Below are 23,769 nucleotides of genomic sequence, written 5' to 3' on the forward strand. Positions count from 1 at the left end.
AAAATCCTATAGATGAGATTAGTCAATTTCTGGCTCAGAAATAACAGTTCCCTTCAGTGAATTATGTCAATGATTTTTAGAGCAGTAAAATGTTTGTTCTCTGAATCACTTTAGGTGTCTGTTCCTTTATTTTCCTTGAAAATAAACAGTTACAGCATTGGAAAGAAGCCCAGGCCATGGTAGATGCATTATATTATTGCTAATGTGATTAACCTGAAGTAAAACATTAAATCCTCCATGAGGCATTAGTCTAAGTAATGAGATGACCAATTCTAAGTTCCCTGGGCTCATGGCATGGGAAAAAATATATCATGCACTTCATCTCTTGCATTGACATTTAAAATTTATCATATGAAGCTGCTAGTGGGAGCAATTGTGCACAGAGCTGTTGTAAGGGAAGAGTAATGCTGGTCAAGCTTAATGCAGGTTACAACCAAAACATGCTGAGTAAATGCTTCTGGCTTTGCTGCTAAGAACTGGTGCCATGAAAGCTGTCACCCATCTGCCCATTCAGGCTACCCTTTTCACAAGCAGTTTGTCAATCAGCTGCATTGCTTAAGATCATATTTAATTCCTGCTTTGAAATATCTTCACGTAAGTTCTGTCCGAAATGTTCAGAACAGCAGGGAATAATAGTAAGAACTTGTATGGATTGATTGACCTGAAGCTGTACAAAGCAGGTTGAAGGTATATTCTCCTGTATACCGTATAAGATATGCTGTACTATTTTTTTAAAACAAAGATTAAATCAAAATGGCATTTCTGAATTCTCAACACCATGAAGCACAAGGGTGTGTAGAGCTGAGGTCACTCTGCTCGTAGGCAGAGACACTGCAGTGCATGATCTGAGCAAGCACTGATAGGATCTTCCTGTATTTCCTTATCGAGGAAAAAGGGCTCAGACTCAGGAAAATGTTGGGTACTAAAACAGAAGAGTTTTGCCTAAATTTTCATTGTCTGATGTGTACAGTGCCAGTAAGTATTACCGTTTTGTTTAAATGGCGGAAAAACACCTGCGCACATTTGTGTCACAACACACTTTAAAGCCACTTTAAATACAGCAGGATAAACAGAAGTGTCTTTTCTGAAGGCAATGTTCTAAAACACTGCTTAATGGAAAATTTAACTTTTCATTTCTTTTACAGCACTTTGCTTCTCAGCAACACAGAATAAAGCAATGACTCAAAGACACCCATTTTATTTAATTTTTTACTATACCATTTAAACCCCCAAACCTACGTAGATTATATCCACCTGATGTAGCAAATATCAATTAAAACACAATAGTCTTTTTGACAGAGTGACTGTAGAAGTGCTGGAAAAGTATGCTTCTCTTTGTCTAGTGTTTATGCTGTTCCATATTTTTTTTTGACTTGGGAATAAATTCATTTTTTGGAGGAGAATAAGAGCTTAAATGGAATGTAAATGATCCAGAAGCTCATGTCTGGTGCCCTAACATAGGTGAAATTCAACTTGTATACATCTATTTCCATTGTGTTACATGGTATTCAGGAGAATTGAGGAAATGTCAGGCACTTGTTTTGCATTTGAGCATTCTTATTCTGGAAAAGCAAAGCTTTCAGATGTCAATGTTGGCTTTTTCCTTTTGTGTCAGCAACTCAACTGTGGTTGCAAACCTCTCGATTCTGCTAATTCTGTTGATCTCAAGTGAAAAATTTCCTAATTTTCTTTTGGTAATGAACCAAATTGGCATTTTTGCCTTGTTTGCGCGGGGTTCTCTCATAAACATGTGTTTTGAGATTTTTTTAATACTGCCTGAACCAGTCTTTGCATGCTTTTCATGAACACCCAGGAGGAGGGTTAATCACCCCTTTGTTGAATAGTACTTATTAATTGAGAAACACTGGTAAAACATTTTCATTTTAATGAAATAAAGTCTATCTTTTCACGAGTGCATTTAAAAACACTCTTCAAACTTTCTAGTGTTTGGGGTTTTTTTCTTTAAATTTTGTTTTGTCTTCTCTTTATAGCTATATACAGCTTGAGCAAAAAGCCTGAAGCAGCCAGTTGAAGTTTAAAATGAGTGCAGGGGAAAAGGAGTGCTGGGAGGATGAGATAGGGAGTGTGCTATGAAGTTTCATAGTTTTATTTAAGCTTCTTCTGTTGCTTTGCAGTGTGTTGGGAGGTCTTTGCTGCATCATGGTTAAGAAAGGAATTCTATTTCCATTGCCTTCTTGTAAAAATAAGAATAAACTGCTGTGTGTTGCAGTATGAGCCAACATCTGAATTCTAGCAGTGATGACAAGGAGAGTAATAGCTTGCATGAGATTAAGAAGAGACAAAGTGAGAAAGTAGAGTGAGAAATTGCCTCGATCAGGGATTCTGAAAGCATAGTATACTTCTGCCTACAAGCCAAGAAAATAAATGAATGTCATTATGACAGCCCACTAAGGATCTGTCCCCATTTCTCCACTGCCACACAGCTTCTCTGAGGCTCTGAGTACTTCTCTGTGGCCAGTGACTTCAGGCAGTGTGATATTTCTATCGTGATACTTTGGCATTGGCTTCAGGTTCCTACCTTACTGAGAAGAGCCAGTAAACTTCATAGCTGAAAGGCAAATCTAATTCCTAAAACAATCTAATGCCTAAAACTCCCCCCAGAATCACAGAATTATTTAGGTTGGAAAACACCTTTAAGGTTGCTGAGTTCAACCGTTAACCTAGCACTGCCAAGTCCACAAGTAAAGCATGTGCCACATCTACATCTGGAAGAGCAAGAGCCTTCTTCCCTTCTTCTGTGAAACAAAGAACAGATTAAACAATTTTACTTCTTAAAATGTATCATTACTCCTTTCTGGGACATGCAAGTTGAGATATATGTATCAACATAATTGTAATTGTGTTGACATTTGCCTAATCTAAATTGGGGAGCTTGTCACTTGTTTATAATTCTGATTTTCAATGTAAGTGACAGCAAAGTGGCACACATCTATTATGGCTTAGATTTCAAAGTGATAAAGCAACACAAAGAAATGCTCTGACAGAGAATTCAATGTTTCTGTTCCTGGTATTGCATTGAGCATAAATAAGAAAGTACATTGGCTGTAGACTGTCTTTTGGAATTAAGTTGAGCAAATAGAATTAAAATTCAAATATATGTGTATGTAAGGGGTACTAGATCAGAAAGCATGTGAGCAATCATTCTTCTGTAGACTACTGAATATGGTACTGGATGATCTGGATTCTGAACTTTACTCTGCAGAAGATGACTGTATTTTAGTTGATAACTGATTTGAAATGGAACAGAAACACTTATTTGGACAGAAGCTGACACTTCCGTAGTGAACACATTAGCCACCAGTCTACAGAATAATTTTATCTCATTTTCTGGTGAAGTAAAATTATTTTCTATCTTCTCTGTTTTCCTCAGCTCATAATGTATATGCATACACACGCAGAATTGGTGAGGTTTGGGCTAGAATTATTCCAGAAAGGTGGAGGAAATTGAGTGAGGCAGAGGAAGCAAACCATCAAACCCATGCCACTTGTGGATGCAGCAGGCAAGAGGGAGAGCACAGCTGCTCCTGCTGGGTCTAGATGGGAAAAAGGCTGCCATGGCATTTGTAGGAATCCTTTGGGGTGGAGATTAGAATAGCTCAGGGACTGATTAGGACTCAGATCAAGATGCAGGCAGACTCCCTGAAGCTACACTGTGATTCCTGACCAGGCTTAGTGCTCATGCATAAGTGAGTAGCAAAGACAAGTGGGTAGTTCCAAGGTCACGCTATACAACATCTTGTCTACTTGTAAGATTAGATTAGCAAAGTGTGGTTTCTTAGGATTCCTGTTTGTATTTTACATAACCGCCACTTATATAAATATATAAATATAAACTTTTGTATAAACATCTTTTCTGTATATTTATTTGCAAAGAAAATATTTTGGATTTATAAACCCAGAATTTTGTGTATGCTTTCAAGATTCCTTTACATATTATTTGTCAGTATAACAAAATTATGTATCTATTTAGAGAACTAAAAAATGCAGAAGCAGAATATACTTTTAAGGGCATTGAAATCAAGTACTTCTTGCTGAGATAAGAGGTAATTTTCTCATTTATAGCTCTTCGATGTACTGACCAGCCAGCCACTGTTGGGCTGTCCCCGATAACTCACTATACAGAAGTCTCTATTACACTGTAATTATCTGTTTATTAAAAGCTAAAAGCCCAGACTGCCATATAGAGCCTCGATTACTTAATATCTGCTTTAATTAACTTTTCACATTCAACTAATTCTGGAACAATTTGATAGGCTTGTTATCAAGTGTGCCAGACCTGTCCTTCCACTCTACATTTTTAAAAAGAACACAAAATTCAGAACTTGCAGAGGAATGCTTCACAAGAACTGCCAGTTTCATGAAAGTTGAAGTCACAGTTCTCTTCTGTCACAAAACTTCCTCTGCAAACCCAGACGTACCCAGTGACATTTTTATTGTTTAGGTTCACTATTGTTAGAATATTTATGTCACAGTCCATATGTTGCCTAAGACCGCAAGTCTTCCCAGTTAGCACCTTTTTTCTTGTTGGAAGACACAAGGTATGCTTTGGGGTTTTTTTCTTCATGTAGAGTTTAAAAACAGAATGAAATGTTTTTGCACTTTGTGGAATATTAGCAGGAAGGAAAACCACAGGAAAACTTAAAAAACCCAAGAAAGTTTGAACATTTTTTGGGTTCTTTTCCTACTGAAATGATATTTTAAGTCATGCTGAAAATTTTCATCCCTTCTAAATGAACCCTTTACTTAATATTTTCTTGCTGGAGAATTCTAGTATTCTCAGTCAAGTAAAATAGGAGAAGGCTGAACATACACACTTCGGAAATTATGCAAACTAACAAATGTGAAAACCATTAATTCCATGCCCTTCTATTTTTCAGTCCAGCTGACAGTATCACACAGTTCTTAAAATATGAAAGTTCAGTGAGTTTTGAGAGCACTTATTTTGCAGAAAGCAACAGTCTCTGACCAATAATAGAAAGAATTAAGCAGTATCTTGTTCAATACTTACAGACCAGGAATATAAGATTCATCTTAGTAAATGTGATCCTTATTTTCTCTAGAGTCTGGTTTGATACCACATATTCATCTCAAACTTTTAAAGGCTGAAATTATTTTTCTGTACCTTTTGCTTACCTTCAAATGACAGTTTTGACATATGCTTGAAATAACCTGGGTTTCTGCTTACACCAATTTACTTCTGACAGACTAGTTAGAGCTCCAGATTAATTCAGGATATTTTGGTAGAAAGCAATAAATCATCATTTTCATTCCGAGGTTCCTAATAATTAAGATGGTCCCTAGCACTATTTCCGGACAGGTTTGTTTGATTCTTTATTTGTAATTTGAAGAACTTCATCATGTTGACTGCTGCATAGCAGCTACCTTTTGTAAGACAAGGAGAAAAGTTTTAATGGGAGAAAAAATTATTGCATTAGATGGAAGAAAACTTTTCTTTTTAGCATACTCAGACATATCAAAACAACACTATTTTAAAACAGGATAAACTAAATAGTTTAATTCACACAAATCCAGTTGGATGGATTCTATTCCAAACGATAGATTTATTTATAATTTTCTGGAAATATCCATAAACTATTCAGATTTTTGGCCTCTGGAAAGTTCATCTTACCATTTCTGTCTAGTAAACTGAAAGGCATGAATCTTTTATTGTTGTGTAATTGTCCTTCTCTCCTGTACCAAATATTCTAGCAATAAAAGTGTATTTTTCATATTTTTCATTTTCTATCTTCAATAGCTGTGTGGAGCTAGAAATACAAGCTGTGTGAGGTGGGATTTAGCTCTCTGCCCTGTTAGGAGACTGTGCTCAAAATTAGGCCCCTCTGGCCAATAAAGACCAACAGAGTTGATAGCTGGAGTCATGTACAAGTCATGCACGAGTCACAGCTGCAATCTAAAGTCTCCCATTCAACATCTGCCCCGGACTGCCTTCACAGCTGCAGTCAGAAAGCTCAAGTCCTCTGTATTTCAGTCTTTTATTTTATTATCAAGCACAAATGTTTATAAATCTTGCTTAGTGCCATTCAGGCAAAATGCTGTGGTGCAAAACTGAGAGAGATCAAATGCACACCTTATCTTTACAGAGAAGTACCTTGCAAATAAATGACAGGCATTTCAGGACATCACTGAGATTCATTACCTGGATGATTTCTCATTTTCAGATAGAAATGAAAGGAAATTATCCAGTTTCTTTTTTTTATAATAACATCCAATACATTTAATGTCCAATTTTATAGTGCTTCTTGATTTATAGCATTTCCCAGGCTAATCGTGCTCTAGCTACCGTTACAAAAGCAGCTATCATGTTAACCCTTTCAGTGTGGGTGTGCCCCAAGAAATGTTTTCTTTGCTCAAAGATAATTTCATGTGTGATGTTGAACACCTCTGGGTTTGAAGCAGAATGCTTTTCTAATATGACTTCAGTCAGGAACTCCTGACCATTTGCTGTTTCTCGTAGTTACTACGCGTGATGTGCTTACATACCCACAAATCCAGAACTGGTTTCAAAGACCAACAACCAAAGAAAAAGTATCACATCTAGCAATATTTTTGTATTAAAAAAAGGCCTTTGACTCGGTTCTATCCCAGTATTTTAGTCTGTGCTACTACAGGGGATCAAGGGGAACAAAGTGATAAGCCAGAGTCTGATTTTCTGCTCTCTGTGACCCATGTCACAAGTAATCAATCCATTACAATACAAATTATTCAAATGCTAAATCACAATGATATTTAATGTGCTTGGTTAAACTTGAAATTACAGATGTTATTTATAGTGGCTCTATGTTCTACAGCTGAAGTCAGAACTCTGCCTTTTCCACTGTCTTCCTGAACCAGTTGTTCCCCACCCTGCTGGGTTACTGGGTAGACAGAGAGTGACTGGCAGCCATGCAGTTTCCTAAGTCAGTACCAAATTACTATTTTTCTGTTGTACCCAGAATATTGTGTGCGAACAGTGATGGAGCTCATCAATGAGATACAATGATGTATCTTGAAGATAATGCTCCTTCAATAACTCTGGGACAGTGTCTCCTCTGAGCCATTGTTTTGGGCTGTCCATGAAAACACCAAAGCTTCCTTGTTAGTTTAGTTTTACTTGAATAATTTTCAAGGTGTTCTTCACAATTGTGAAAATAATTTTTTAAACAGAAAAGTAGATTTTGTGACCTGAGATTCTGCACATAGATCAGTAATATCCTAATGGTGAGGAGAGCCTGGGGGTCAGCAACATGTTTTCTTATGTATATGCCATTAGTGGTAAGGCAGGAATATTCAAACTATCATCAGTATAAAAGATGCCAGGCAGAAGGCTGTCCTGTAGATGTTCACAGGAGCAGATAGTTGGCCAGCTAAGGGCATTATATTAAAAATAGTTGCAGCATTTATGGTTAGACTTGTTACATTAAATTACAACTGTTTCTGGATTTCAGAGGGTTTTTTTTAGGATTAAATGCTTTTCCAGGCAAAAAAAGCTGTGATCTGTCTTGAAAGCATGTCGGGGTGAAAGAAACCTCAGTGGGCTGAAGAGACTTGGCTGAAATTGGCCTCTCAACAGGAGTGTTTATTGCAGTGTGATTTTAAATACATACTGTACCATGGCTAAAGAGCAAGATGACCCTGCAAGCCAGATCAAATTTTGTTTATTGGAACTATATTTGTTACTGAGAGGGAACACCAGTTAGGCTGATTATGACTATTCTAAACACAAAACAAAATAATAACCAGTACAAAGTGCACAGAAATACAACTGTGCTTGAAAATATCCTGCCTTTAATTGCACTGTTCATCTCTATGTTGTGGTCGCTCACAAATTACAGTTGAATATTCTGTTTTTAACAGTAAATAACAGATGCTTCACTTCAATGAGACTGTTTTCCAGGACTTTAGGGGAAATATGACCCAAAAGAATACAGTTACAGAAGAGAGAACCTGCTAAGGCCAGGAAAAAACATTCAGCTAAACCTTCTTTTCTAAACTGACTTTCCTTCTTCTTGACATTTGGTGACAGGAAAATATGTTCAAAGGAATACAAGCAAAACAATAAACAAGGTTCATAAAAATTCCTAAGTACTGAATTATGGATCATCTGAAGATATGTACACACACTCTTGGCTGGTACATTGAGAGTGTCTCATGGACTAGCCCTGTTTCAGGAACGATAATCCTTGTGTGCCCATGTGAAGGTGAAAGGAAAGCCAAGAGGTGTTTCCTTAATTTAGGAATAAATGAGAAGCACTAGAGATCGAGCTCTAGCTTGAATCTAGTTCATAAGGAATGGTTGTAAGATGTACTATCTCATGCTCTTCTGCATGAGCAGAGCAGAACTCAGCAATGCAGCACAATATTCTCTTACCTGGGCAACAGGATTGTTCTTCCTCGCCTCAGCTGACTGCAGCCTTGTTGCCCAGGTCACCTGTCAGGAGACCATTCTTTCCAGTGCCTTTCTGCAGCACACATTTGAACACAACTGAACACAGGAATGCTACTATAGGATTTGGGAATAATGAAAAGAATATTTTTGTTACTGAAAGAGTAGTGCTATAATCCTAGCCAAGATAGTGTTGTTACTGTGGTTGCTCTGTCATAAAGTTCTGTCTTTCAGGAGTCTATAACTAGTTGTTAAAGGGCTAAGATAAACACAGAATATTCTACCAACCAGGTTTTTGGTTTTTTTGTGGTAGACAGCCATAGTCACACACAGTCAAGGCACAGCATTTCATCCCACCACCCATCTACATCCCTAACAAGACATTCTGGTAAGCATGCACACTGCCTTATAAGGCCTTTGATATTGAAACAAACTATTGGATACCGAAGGAACCAAAATCACTCATGATGAGTGAGATGCTTTTGCTGAGAATGTGAGTTCAGTCAGCCTCGGTCATCCCCCCAAAGATATAGTATGCCAGGCCTCAGTATTTAGAGAAAGTTAGATGTTTGGAACTGAAGTTTTAGGTGAACTAGAAATGGTGTGATTTTAAGGGCAGCCAGGCACACAGACAGGTCTTTTCTAAAACAAATTTACCAAAAGCAATGGCCAGCTAGGCACAGTAGTAAAAGTTACTGTTGAATGCTCCTTGGTATTTATTTACAATACGGAATTCAATTCTTCCTATTAACTGAAGAACTGCTGCAAAGAGATGCACAGAGAGTCTGGCAATCCCTTGATAAATGTTTACACAAGAGGTGATGATAAACAAACAAGACATAATACCTAGCACAAGGCTTTTGTAGGACATGCTTTATTAACAGCTTTGAAATTTTGCTCTGTCTGTCAGGAGAATCCTTTATCCTCAAACCTCTCATTGCAGATTTACTGTAAAATGTAGCTCTCTATTTTTAATCAGAGTACGGGGAATGAAGGGAATCATATATCTAAAAGCATTAGCAAGTAATTCTCAACATCTCTGAAGGCACATTTATTGAATACTTCAATTTGACTGTGGACTTAAATGGCTATCTCTGTTTTGTTGTTGATGTATCACAAAATTATTCTCACACACTGATCCAGGCTTATTCATTGTCTGCCAAGAACTGAATATTGTACTCCTTCACATGGGGAGTAAAGGCAATTTTTTTTCCTGTTACAACTCTCAGATAAGCCAAAAGACAATGTATTATTTAGGAACACGGTACAGCCAGTTCTGCTCTCAGCATGGCAGCTGATAATGCCGTAAACACCGTGCATGTGTCTCTGTGCTAGGAAATGCACCAGTTACTGCACCAGACAACTGGGAACTTTTAAAGAGGACCTTATTTTCAGAAAGGGAACATTCAACACTCCCTGAACTCAGAGTTTCAGATGTTTAGAGAAGAGACAGCTAAAATAAATAAGACATTTCCAAAAGTGCGTGTTTCATTCTTTTATAACAAAGTTAAGAAATATTCATTCTTTGCCAAGAATTTTAAGACTCATTTTGAAGGCTGCTGTGTATGAGTAAATGCAGTAGTAAAATGAGAATTATTGGTATGGATTTCTTTTAAAACTGTGTTTTGACATATAGACATGTGGACATAAATTCTATGATTAGCAGGTGATATTTCCATGGCTTTAAGACTTTCCAAGACTTTTCCTAGATTCAAGATAGAGTTTAAGTAGGAATATATGTTTTAATATAATTAATTTGTTAAATAAAGGGAAGTAGAATTCTTAACTTTAATAAACTTAGTGAATTCCTGGGATCTATTTAAGCTTTTTTTTTTTATAAAAGCTCTTAGCAGTGCTAGTTTCTTGTGACATAGCTGATTGATGTCACTGCACTAAATGGGAGATGTAAGTTGAGCCTTTTTTGGTAGCACGTGGTTAGTTTTGATAGTGTGTCTTACTATATGTTTTAGCAACAATTTGCAAGTGTTGTATAAGCCATGCATATTCTTGGAATAAATCAACTGGTAGTTATCTCTGAGGACACATCCTAATCTTGTCTCTGAAAATAGAGTGACAGATTATATTTACATTATGTTAAATTTTAACTGAAAAAGAAAAGTGCAGATCTGATGCTATTGCTGTGAGGAGAGGGGGGAAGTTATGGAAATTCCAGTTATTATGGAGACAAAGATTGATTTTTTCAGAAGAAGTTTCATTCCTACTCTTATTTTAAAATTGTCATTTTTCTATTCCCTTATATGCCAAGAGTCCTGGTCACTGTTATGAGACCTTCACAATGTAAATCATGGAGAGTGCAATAAATAATTGAAAGATGGTATAATACGTAGGCAATAATATGCAGCAAGAAGGCTGTACAGTTCTTGAGTACTGTCTTCTGCCCTAACAGTGTAATGCATTATGGTAGAGCAACTGGTAAATGTATTGGTGTGAGTTCTTTCTGATTTATGTTATTTTCACATATCTTGAATTGAATGGATGATAGATTTATTTATGTTTTAAAACCAAACTGTGGGTAAGTTGGTCTGTACCATGTAAACTCAAGCATTTATCTCATAGGATAAGACTGAGTTGATTGACCTTGAGGAGTTTAGAGTTGCATCTCCTGAACTAATGGTAGGAGCTGTAGCCATTTCTCAGAGGGAGAGGGGACACAAAACAGTCCATGTAAGATTCAACCCATCCAAAAAGATTCAGAAATCACATGCTCCTCTCTATTAGTCTCTGAATGCCTCCAGTTCAATTAGATACATTATCTGGTGGATAATTATTTTATGATGAAAAATTGGCAAAAAAAGCACACTCAGCTTGGGACTGTTATTTGCTTGATCATGCTGTTTTTGATCATTCTCTCCTGAGAAGGTTTACCTATACAGCAACTTGTAGTTTATGTAGGGAAAGCCAGTGTAGTCACTGTGACCATTCATACATTTTTAATTTCCTGTAAGCACCTTATTTTGATAATGTGAATAACTTTAGTTGTTTAGGTTAACTGAGCTTTGGATTTGACCGATAGTGGTAGATCTGATTCCCTGAAGCACTGGGGAATCACATGGAAGAGTTTCAAACTGCCCCAGGATGGAGCCTGAGGTACATTTGTATCAGCTGAACACAAAGGGCTGCTGTGAGACCAGTTCCCCTCTTCTGTGATTACAGCCGTGGTTACAGAATTTCCCTGGCTTCACCCCTTTTTTTCTGTAATTGATGACACACCAACCTATTCCAAAAAAATCTCTTCAGAGACAGTCATATAATTTTTGTACTTGTAATGCAGTTTCCCTTGGCTTTGTGAGCTGACCCCTCCGAACTAGCTTGGAAAATACCATCTTTTTCTTCTAAAGAATCATGGGGATAGACGCAGCTCAGAATTGCTGTTCAGGTACAGCTGCCAGCATGCTGGGGTACTACACCAAGCAAGCTGGTGTCACTAGCAACAGCTCCATAACTTTCCTCAGCAAACTTACCTGCTAGAATCCATATAAGTGTCAACTGTCATGAATTACCACCACCTTTAAATACAATTACTTAGTAAAATTACTTAAGACTGAAAACACAAATGCTGGCAACTAAGGACAAAATTCCATACTGAGGTGTAATAAATTATAAAGACAATTAAGTATCTTCACTATAAGGAGAAATCAGGGCCTCAAGATACATTGGTAATTAAAAATGTCTATTTAAAATTTTATCTCAGTTTGACCTCCTCATAATTTATGAAGATGTATGTTCCAGTGTCAAGGAATTAAGTGGAAATTATGAACCTCATAGCTTTATAGTAAGAAAATCTATATCCTGGTTACAAAACCAATTCATTTTATTGGTAAAAATGTCTGGCAGATCTGATGGGATTCAGGGGAAATCCTCAGAGATGAGCATTTAAAATCAATACTGTCTGTGTCTTTGGTGAAATCTGTTGTACAGGAGACTAGAGAAAGAAGCACATGCATTGAACAGTATAAACAGTTAATATGAGAGTCAGCCCCTCACTTGTGGTCCTGGGGGGCTTTGCGCCTCTGGGCAGCACTAAGTAGCCATTAGTAGTAGAAGAAATGCCATTGCATCCAATTCAATTGCTTGTTAGTGAAAGCACTTGACAATCTTCATTTAAAAATTCCCTAGAGAGCTAAACCAAGAGGGGCATCTAGTGACCCAAGTTCTTAGACTGCATATGTGACTACTGCTCACAGCCTTTTCCCTTACTGAATTCTCAGAATTATTCCTTATCTCCTGTTATAGAAACCCAGGCTCATTTGGTCCCCAAGATCTAATGAGAATTCTCTTCCTCACCCACGTTTCTGTTGCGACACAGAAAAACTCTTGCTGACTGACAGTGAAAAAGTGGTAAATCTCAGAAAGATGACTGATAGTGCCAGAGTGTATCCAAACTGTAATGGCCTTGACTGACATTATGGGACATGAGACATGTCATGATGAGTAATCAAACTGTCACAGAAATAGAAAGCTTCCACACTGTATATGGATGCCTGCATTTTATGTTTATCCAGTGCACTTGTACGCTAGTCCTTATTTTGTCTGCAAGTTTTATCTATGCTCTTTGTAAAAGCCCCAATTTGGTTATCTTCAGCTGCTATTTTATAGCAAGAGTCTGAAATGAAGACTTGTAATCAGGCATCATTTTGTAAACAAGGAAAAGATATGCTATATATAGAATAAATGATAAGGAATTGTGAATTGCAGGCCTATCTCAATACTGAGGTTTTCTGTGGTGATCTTGCAAATCACAGCAGGGAGTTCTGAATGGATTGCGAATTAAGCAGAATCAGTAACCAGCATGAGTACACTCATTATTAAAAGTTGGGTTTCGAAAAAGCACACTTGGAAGGACACTGCATTTAAAATAGATCCTTTTTACTCCAGTTTTCTATTTACCTCTCTCTTGTCATTTAACCTTCCTTGTCAATCATTGCTCTCTGTGAATACCAGTGATTATGAAGTAATTTAAAAAATAACATAGCGAAGAAGAATATATAAAATAGCATGTAATAAATTAATGCCTGAATAAGGCACCAGTGGAGGTAGATTTTTCCAGCATATTCACATTATAAACAGAAATACATGATTTATTACATGTTTGTGTAATAACTACAGATTTTAAGATGAGGGTAAAATCTGCCTTTATAGGTCTTTCTTCAGCAGTGAGGAGGACACTACTAACATTTATTCACAGTGTTCAAAGGAGCAGTAGTGAAACAAACTCTTAGGAAACAAGGATGTGTCTGACCTAGGTCTAAACTCATAACAAACTTGGAAAGAGCCTGTTCCTTGTGGTCTGGAGCCTCTTACAGGTAGCTAAATACTTCCTTTGTGTGTGTTAAAGCTCATAAAAAGCACATATGTAAGCATTAGAAAGTTGTAAGAATATAGTGATTTATCCTTAGGGATCCCATTCCATTTTGCTGGCTAATGCTGTACAGTACTAACCTGATCTGCAGCCAGGTGAGCATTGGTGTTGTGCCCCCCCCAAATACCCAGACTGTGAAGAACACGATCAGCAGGGCTGTGGTGAACATCATCTGTTTGGGCTGGGAGTCCGTGTCTCGAATGGCCAATGCAAATGCAATCGCACCACGTAAACCTGAGAAAAGACAAGGATGATGAACTTAAAGTGATGGAGAAACACAATTTTAATCTTTTCAGTCCAAACCCAGTTCCAAGGGCAGAAGAAATTTTCAGATCATAATTCTGCTTATAAAACACCGAATCGTGCTAACTGAAAGGGTGGGATTTAAAGCAGCAACTTTGCAAAAATGAACAATGAAAGTACTCTCATATTTACATAACAATCACACATTTGCTTTACATCCACTGAATTATTTGTCTTGAATAATTGCAAATTAAGTCGTAATTTGAACTTAATGCAGATTGAAAAAGAAATCTATATCCTGTGTTAAGTGAGACTACTCAAGAAGTCAGGAGAAAGTGAAAAAGAGGATTGCCATTAAAATCTGTACCCAAATATGCTACTCATTTCTTACTTGAAAATATAGAATATTTCTTTAAAATTCCTTTATAAAATAATTTAATGTTATAAGACTAGTCAGAAAAAACATGACTTAAAAACAATGAATAGTTTTTCAAAGATGATTTTAAATGGCTAAAAGGGGAAGAAATTAATGTACTTGAAACATTATAATAGTTGTAGAATTATACACCCACAGAGACTGAATAAACAAGCAATTACAAAGGTGGTGAAAACAGCTAAATGAATTTTTTAAAAAAAGCCCCTTAGGTAGTAATAAGGTGACTAAATAGGTCTTCACAGAATGCCATGTTTAAAAATTGAGGGAGAAAAAGCCTGCTAGTGCCTGCAGCCCTCAGGATGCATAATACAAATAATACTCTATATTTTACAATGCCTTTCATTTATCTATTTAAATGCACTTTATTGTTTTCTAAAAAAAATCACAAAGTAAGTGTAGAGAGCAAAGTCATTATGTGTATACAATACACACTGAATGCAAAAAGTACTTTGCAAGTATTGAGAGATTAAATCTGGTAATCAAACCTCTTGTAAGGCACTGATGACATATGCAGAATCATTTAATTAACTGCTAAATGCAGCTATTTTTGGCCTAGAACTCCCAAGCTCTTCAAGATTACATAGCTAGAATGTGAATTATTTGGTATAGAAGCTGGGCAGTTTATCCAGGGAACAGCACAAAGCCATTTCTGCAAGGAAGAAGCAGACTGGAGGTGCACTATCTCAGTGGCAGCAGGTTCAAAACACTGCAGGCAGACATTGGGCTTGTCCTTGGCTTTGCTTTTCTGTAAAAGATGTCTCTGAGAATGCAGATGCTTTACTGTTTTCTTACAGGGGAAAAAATATCAGCTCATTTTAGACATGTATCTGAGGAGGGAATGACCCACTATTGAAATGGTCTTTTTTCAGTGGTTATAGTGGTAATCTGGATGATAAAACCAGCTACATTTCAGTGGAAAACAGTGCTGCTTTCCACAACTGCAGCACACTTTCCATTTTAAATCTAGAACATCTATTTTTGCAAGAGGGGATATCTATCTATTTATCTATCTATCTGTCTATCCATATCTATCTATATCTATATCTATCTATATTATCTATATCTATACCATCTATATCTAATCTATATCTATGTATATCATCTATATCTATATCTATTAATTATAATATAATTAAGTGATGTTTTTGCTTCTTGAGCACTGGAATGGCTGTTCTTTCAGTTTAGAAAAATAATGAGTGACTTCACTGCATTTTTCAGTTATAAAAGACTCAACATGGTCTAGAAGAGATAATTCAGTTTCAACTGAAGACATGTCTAAAGTAAAATAAATAATCACACAAAGCATTTGCTTCCAAGTAAGGCAGTGGGAAGCAGATGAATGCACCTAAAATGTAAAGACTCAATGAGAAGCAAGGAACACTACTATATACATCTATCTATCTATCTATCTATCTATCTATCTATCTATCTCAAAATACTTTCCAGGTAGTAATACAAATGAGGGAAGGTAATTTTAACAACCTCAGAAAATGTTAAGGTACTGAAATAGACTGAAGTTTAGATTATATTTTCTGTAAAACTTCAGGGAAAAATGCTAACAAAGCCCAATGGAATGATTGGATGCAGTGGACATTGGTACTTCAGCTACACCTGGAGAGAGTGGTGTGGTAGAAGGACAAACTCTGATGAACCATTAGCAGAGATTCTCTCCCCTTATCTTTCAGAGATGCTGCACTGACAGCAGCTCCACATCTCTGTTAATCCATTCATCCCTGGGCTGTATCACAGATTTCCTAACAGTTTTTTGTATTTTTTTTTGTGCCAGCCATTAGGGATTCATCTTTAAGCAATATCTTTTTAATGTGCCAGAGCCTTCAAAGCAAACCAGCCCAGGGTTAAGCTCTCACAGAACAGAACCCATGTGCCCTGTAGGGCTGTTAGCCATCCTTTGCCTGCACCCCACACAGACACCTCTCCAAACCCAGCCCTTTGAAGAGCCTGTGAGGGCTGGAGTGTTTGTTGCTGGTGCAAAAAAAATCTGCCAGGAAAGAAAACTTTCTTTGGGTAGATCTGGTGTTTTGGTTTCAACTGTAGTTCTCTACGCTTTTCTTCCTTGCTTTCTTTTCTATTTAGCTGATTTCTTTACATCTCTATGTTTCTTGGAAAGGTTCACATTGACACTTCCCACCTCCATGTCTGTATGAGTGTGCAGAAGTAAATGCCTGCACAACAGCTGCCTGTACACCAGCATTTTTTGGTTTAATTCTGCATTTATGTTCATCCTTTTCAGACTTCACTGCTGCTGTGTAATGCCTTATATTAACAGCAACCACCCCTGTAGCACTGTGTACCACAAGCCTCTCTGTTGCCTATTTATGTGCTGTAGAGAAGAGGAAAGCAAAGTAAAAAGTAAATAAAGATGTTAGAAGAGTGGAAGGTGATATAAAGTCAAAGACTTCAAAATGTTTCTTTTTCACATGAGTAGAGACTGCTGGACTGCTCACTTTAGCTGATGTTCAACTTAATTTGAGAAGCCCAGGCTTAATTAGTCCTTGTAGAGAGGACTAATCAAGTTTCCATTTACAATGGAATGTTATCAGGGATCATGATTAAAAACAGTTGTAGAAGTGAATCCACCCTCTGTAATGTATTGTTAGAGGAGTGGCAGAAGCAGATAAAGAATGTGATAAATCAAAATTCTACATAATCCACCTCCAAGCCTAACTCTTCCACCTTTTCTCAACTGTATTAATACTCATCAAAAAGCAGAACTTAATGACTTCAGGAGAGTTCTTTGCATAGTAAGGTATAATCAAATGCTAATCGACAATGTACTTGCCTGACCTTAATTGCTTTTCTCAGCAATTTTTCTCAGCAATCATTTTGGTGATTGTGGCAGTAAAACAAGCAGTAAATGTTTGGTGGATTTGGTAATGATAGCACAGAAAACAATACTAACCTCAAATGCATTGTTTTCTACACCTGAATGTGTGATGCTGTGGTGAATGAAGTCCATTTTTCCCTGTGATCAGCTAGAACCTGATGTTGTATCAGAACAATGAAGGTGGTAAAACACACGCCGAGGTGGTGGATACCCCATCCCTGGAAACACTCAAGGTCAGGTTGGATGGGGCTCTGAGCAACCTGATCTAGTTGAAGATACCCCTGCTCATTGCAGGGGGTTGGACTAGATAACCTTTAAAGGTTCCCTCCAACCCAAACTCTTCTATGACTATTGCTGCTGATCTTTTCTAGATAATGTTTTCCTTCAAACTCGAATTCAGTGTCAGAAATGTGTCTCTCTTCTGGCAGTCATTGTCCTCTCTGTTTATGACTATATGGAGTATGACCAGTTTATAGCACTAAGAATGTTATTGGTAACTAAGCACAAATCTTGGTACATCACAGAAAATAGAATTACACAGAAAATCTGTGTATGCTGTGTTCTGTGAAGTGCGCAGCTGCTGGCAGTGTGAGAGACAGCCTTTACTATTTTAGTTGCAGATTATGCTATTGCTTTATTATAATATAAAGTTTTTTTTCTACAAAATGAGGGTTTTTTTCTTTGAAAAATAGTTAAAAATTACTTTTCTGAGAATTTGAACATTTACATTTTAGAAGACTGCAATACTACTGTTTCAGTTCTCAGCTGCCAGATTGTCCTGGAAAGCTAATGTGTGTGAGTCCTGATGTTCAGCTTCTGGCTGCAGGCTACTTTCTGCTCCTTTTCCACGGAGAATGAAATTTGACTGCAGAAAATGAGGACAGAAAAGTTAAAAAATAAGAGAGATTGCAGAGGGTTTTTCATTCTGTATTTTAGCTGATGAAAACCAAAAGCCAAAATGGATCCCAGAAACTAGATACCAAATGATATGAAGCTATTTTTCATGCTTTTGTCTAGTTGGCCACCTGCTAGGCTTACTAGAGGGATCTATAGATACAAGTTACCCGTGGAACAATCGCAAGGGAGCAGTCGGGCTGAAAGTGCTGGATGTGTCATCATCCCTCACATCAGTCTTGCTGGAATTAGCTGACATTTTCAGTGGCAGCTTTTAGCAGAAGGATTGAATGGGTATAGAAATGAACTGCTGTGTTGCTCTCTAGAGAGTTGGAATTACACAGGCATAAATGAGGCCCCCTGATGTGGAGTACTCCTGATGAGGAAGCTTGAAATGCCGCACATTGGATTTCACTTGTTATCTGGCTAAATGGATCGCTGTACATCAAGGCTGTCAATCAAGAACTTTTATCCATAAAAATGTGGAATAAATTTTTGCATAAAAAGAAGGAAAATGAAGCAAGAAAGGTACTGAGTTTCTAATTTTAGAAAATTATCACTAGCATTGGGGGGTCTGCATTTCTGTCTTTTACTGAACAGATATTCTTTGCTTATAAGTGAGTTTTTCCTAACTAGCATCATAAAGGCAAGTGGAATTATTTCTAGCTTGTACAAGTTAAAAAATATGGTATCTAGATGAGCTTTAACAGTTCAGGGGATGATGTTCAAATCAGACTAGAACATGGCTCCCTCTTCTGGATTTTTAATTTTTTTTTTTTTGCTATTCTACGATGTTAACAAAATCGATAAAATTAAATATCAAGCTGGAATACATATGAAAAAGTCTGTGGAATTAAAGTGTTCTAGTCTCATGTTTCACAATAAAACTGTTCCTGAAGTTTAAGGAATTGCCAAAGACCATGTCTGATCTGAGTATCAGTACTAACATTGTCCCAGTTGGATATTTATTTGCTGCTGTGTAAAATACTCTCAGGTATACTACAGGTGCCTCTAAAACAGCACAACATAAAAACATGGTATTCCCAAATCGTCATGGAAGTGTAGACAGATGGGGGGACAATGGATTGAAAGACAATGGCTTAATGGGCAGTGGGTTTCCAAAACATTAATTAAAATAGGTCAAGAGCACAGTGAGGTTGATCAGAATGCATCCATTTGCTTCAATACTGTGAAGAGATGACCTTGAGTTTTAAGATAATTAATTCTTTGTGATAGATGTGGCTTTTTCTAGTGATAGATGATTATTTTTGTCAGTCATTAAATGTGGACAGGAAAAATACCAAAAATACCAAAATAGCTCTTACCTGAAAACATCATCATGTGCTGAAAGTTCCTGGGAATCTTTTGTTTTCGACCCAAATTCAAAAGGAAAGAAAGTGGGTATATGTTGGAAGCTCTTGCTACAAAAACTGCCACCTAAAATGTAAGATGTTGAGGAAAATAGTCGACAAACTACTGACAAAACCAGAATTAACTTAATCCAAATATTTCTCTAAAATTATTTTTAAAGTGTAATTAAAGAAATACGGTATTATTGTCTTTCATTTTTACGTGCCATGTCCTTCTGCTTCCAATAAAACTGTGAAGTGGCAGAGATTTGCCTTCCCCAGACATCCTCGTTTTATATTAATCATAATATATCTCACTTCAATCACTCTACTTCTACCCATCACATTAGTGTCACATGTGACTTCATCTTCAGCCCTTCAGGAAAATGCCCATCATCAATAGCAGAGACAGCATTGTCTCCTTGAGCAGGAATTTGCAGAGAATAAATGTGCTTTTAGACCTGATTATTACTTCCTTGTTTCCTGGCAATTCATATTGTCTATACCCAGCACGTTTTGCTTTTTCTTCCCCTTCTCTGTGGAGATTCTTCTGATGAAGTTCTTTATTACTTCTCTATGGAACTATCACAAAAGTTGCCTCAGTTAGAAACATGAGGCCATTATCAGATTTAAAGAATATATACGCTTTTTGCACATTTTGCACATTTTTGCCCTCCCCTTGTCTTGTGGCTCTCAGGGCTCAATTATGACGCTCCCAGTCTGAGACATGCTGTGGACTGGAGGACCAGAAGAAGTGTTTGAGAGGCGATGTCTGTAGCCTATCAGCTGCACCAGGAGCTCCCTGAAGCTCCATGGCTTGGGAGAACTGGCACTAGGAGCATCCAGTTCTCCTGCCCCTGCTTGGGCAGCCCCTCTGCAGGCTGCTGGCTCTGAGACAGGAGGGATAGAGCCAGGTCCCTGCACTGCTCTGCAGCTCAGCCCCATCCAGGGTGCTGCTCCTGCTGCCTCCCCATACCGGGACAGGGCTGGGGACACAGTGAACTCTTGGGTCCTCATTGCCACCCAGCCCAACCTGTAGCCAAGGGAACTCTGGTGCAGTCCTGATTATTCGTTTCGAAATTGCATATAAAAGTTACTGCATGTAAACAGTATGATTCCAACTTTCAAAGCTATTATAGTTCATTTAAAAGTGATAAGCAGAGGGCTGCTGCTCTGAGCCAAAAAATTTCATTGCATAAATTGTCAGTGTGAAAAGAATCTATACCACTGTATAAGTAAGATTTGTTGGGAAACCATGGCAGAATTAAAGACACAGAGCTTTTTTTACCAGTCTCTAGGTACATGATGGTGTAAATAATTCCATATAGGCTAGAGATATCAAGTATAAAGAAGGAAAGATTTGAGCGAAGCAGAACTGTGTGATTTTTAATGACTTCATATCATTTAAGTAGTTGTGGGGAAGACCTGCTTATGGCACACATCTGTCTGGAGGCAGCTCTCCAGTTTGTGGATCTGCACTGGCTCCAGACAGGAAAAAAGGTTTTGTGTTGCATCTGTCCCCACAGATGTGTCCCAATACTGATCCCAATTTCCCACCCACTTGTAAACCATTGGCAGAAGTTCCCCAGCTTGTTTAAAGATATTTGCCTGTAGCAGAGGAGCAAAACAGCAACTGTACAAAGAACATGTGCTTACATGCATTGGGGCAATGATTAGGATATATGTAACAGATGATTTTACTTGGAATTGAGAAAATACTGATTTTTAGTATTCCAGGAACTGATTGGTTTGCTTGTTGACTTTTTTCACACAGAACATGCATTCTTTATATATATATATATATACACACACACATGTGCAGAGATACATACTTCTTTAAAGCAAAGGATACAAGTGCACCAAATATAAAAAGAGGATTGAAGATGTGATTTTGAAATGTAAATAGTGCGAGTCCCATGTAACAGAAGATGACATTCTCAGCCAAAAAATTCATGAACTCGAACAACTTAAGTGAGAGAGAAAGAACATAATTATGATTCACGTCTATAACAAAGTACTGAATATCCCAGGTTCCCTTGGAACACAGAACTGTTTAGATGAACGGAATAGAAGTTGGTGCTACTTCAAGGGTGGATTTTAAACCCACCTAATTTGCTATACAGTATAACAAGGTGTCTTTTATCCTTAAAAATCATAGTTGCTTGCATGTTTTTCTCTGTATATGTAAGCTTGACATAGACAACTGGTAAAATACATAAACAGCAAGTAAGTTATATGAACTTCAATTCAAACTGCAAGGAAGCTGGGCGAATTTAGTTTCACTCATGTTTACGGGGGTGAGCCTGGGAAATGGCTCCTGGTTATACAAGTGGCTGTACATAATGCAGTCCTGGGTTATGGGTACACTAATGCCTAGAGAGAGAAAAAAAATCCTTAATGGACTTTTAAGGTGTCCCTTTAAAATATAGCACAGTCTTTCTTACTACCATGAATATTATCCTGCAGATGGAAACTCTTACTGCACTGTATGGACATCAATACAAAACTCATTTCAACCCAAACTATTTAAAATATCATTTAAAGGTATTATAAAATAAGCTTAAAATACATGATTAGGGTAGAATTTCTTCTGTGAAAAAACAAGCAAATCCAAAATATTTATTTGCCTTGAGGGTATATTCTTGATTGTATTTACAACTGATTACATTAAAACTAATAAAACAAATTTTCCTATTTAACTACATCTGGAAAAAATCAATCATTGCTGCCAAATAACCACAAAGAAAAAAAGGGGGCATTTCACTTCTGAAGTCACTTTTGAGCTCAGGATTCTACGCCAACAAATCCTGATGCAGAGTTAGGACCGAAGTTTGTCAGTCTATCTGCAACCAGCCATACATCACTATTCAGAACATTACTATGGATCTTACTATGGTTTTATTCATCCTCAGTGGGCTTATGTATTTTGCGTAATATGTTTGTGGTCCCAAAAATAATTATCCAGTAACAGTCACTAAAATTTAACAAAGGAAAAATAAGAGCTGTCACAATCATTAAGACAAATTTGAGAGGCAAAGTGGCATAAAACCCATTAGTATATGGGAGGATATTTTGGGCCCCATGGCAGCACCATCAATTATTCCAAGCACACATTCCATAGCCCTCATCTTGTGCTGCAGTACTGAACAACATGAAAACAAACACAAAAAATACTTGCAGGTTAGCAGTCTTAAATTATTTGAATTAAATTTAGATAAGAGAAACCAGTTGTCAAAAACTTCAAAGTATGGGATCTTGTGACCCATAGAAATGATGATAAATCCTTGCATTTCCACTTGGGAGCAAACATGATCCCATGTCTTTGTGGGAATGTCATCTGATGCGTTGTTTGAAACAATAGAAATATGTATCAGGAGTGCCATGACAGGATCTACATCTCTTATAAAATAGATATATATGTATATATTAAAAGCTTTTGAGGGAAGGATACTGCTATGAGGAGCCACAACTGAATACTTTAATTGTTGGGATGAGATAAAGTGCTCCATAGGTTTTAAAGCTGAATAATATTTCATTTTTCGTTTAGAAAGTACCATTCAGGACTCCAAAAAATTTTAAGTAGATGTACTATTGATACATTTTAGAAACAGAGATTCTGAAACTAAGTTTCCTTTCTGGTATCTTCAATACTTCTGTTAACATACATTTTTGGAGGAAAACAGATTTTTGCTATATCATTGCTTTTGCTCTATACTTTTTCTCAGCAATTTTACTAAATGCGAGCTTTTACTCTTGCCTGAAGTGCTTTCATGGCATAGCTGGTTTTAAACTTCTCACCCCTTGTCTCCCAGCAATCTGACCAAGATACAATCTTTACAGATTTCTTGTGAATCCGGTTTAGTGCATCCTTTTCATTTCCCTATAACTTTACCTCCTTTTACTCAATACATGCATCCTGCTTCATCTTACTTCAAACCTCCAGGCTCATTTGAGTAAATGATTGTTAAAGAGAAAAAAATCCCTCATTCTTTTCTGGGTGTTTCCACTCAACATGAACAATACATTCTTCCTTTGCTCTCTGGGTGAATGTGTCACGTCCCACAGCACAGGCCTGGTGGTTTCCTTGGCCTCTATTCACAGTGGATGTAACACTTTGTAGCCACAGCATCTGTGTCAGATGCATCCAATGCTGGAATTGCATTGCTGGACATAAATTTTTTTTTTTTTTTTCACAAGAGCAAATATAATCCAAATCCT

The 23,769-nt window shown here is 37.2% G+C and overlaps 1 protein-coding gene across 2 annotated transcripts in view; it reads right to left on the reverse strand.

Moving 5' to 3' along the window:
- SLC9A9 (solute carrier family 9 member A9) overlaps positions 1 to 23,769 on the reverse strand; it is a 179,008-nt gene that overhangs the window by 57,998 nt on the left and 97,241 nt on the right. Inside the window, exons 10-12 of one of the 2 annotated variants that reach the window (XM_042042171.1) lie at positions 21,404 to 21,517; positions 19,528 to 19,639; positions 13,865 to 14,018 (exon numbers count right to left, since the gene is read on the reverse strand). In XM_042042171.1, coding sequence (XP_041898105.1) covers positions 13,865 to 14,018; positions 19,528 to 19,639; positions 21,404 to 21,517 — 380 coding nt within the window. The remainder of the gene's footprint in view (positions 1 to 13,864; positions 14,019 to 19,527; positions 19,640 to 21,403; positions 21,518 to 23,769) is intronic. The other variant, XM_042042172.1, reaches the window with a different exon arrangement.

The sequence above is a fragment of the Corvus kubaryi genome, unplaced genomic scaffold, assembly GCF_017639235.1.
Source record: "Corvus kubaryi isolate FWS band 111438036 unplaced genomic scaffold, C.kubaryi_AGA036_p1.0 37397, whole genome shotgun sequence".
NCBI lineage: Eukaryota > Metazoa > Chordata > Aves > Passeriformes > Corvidae > Corvus > Corvus kubaryi.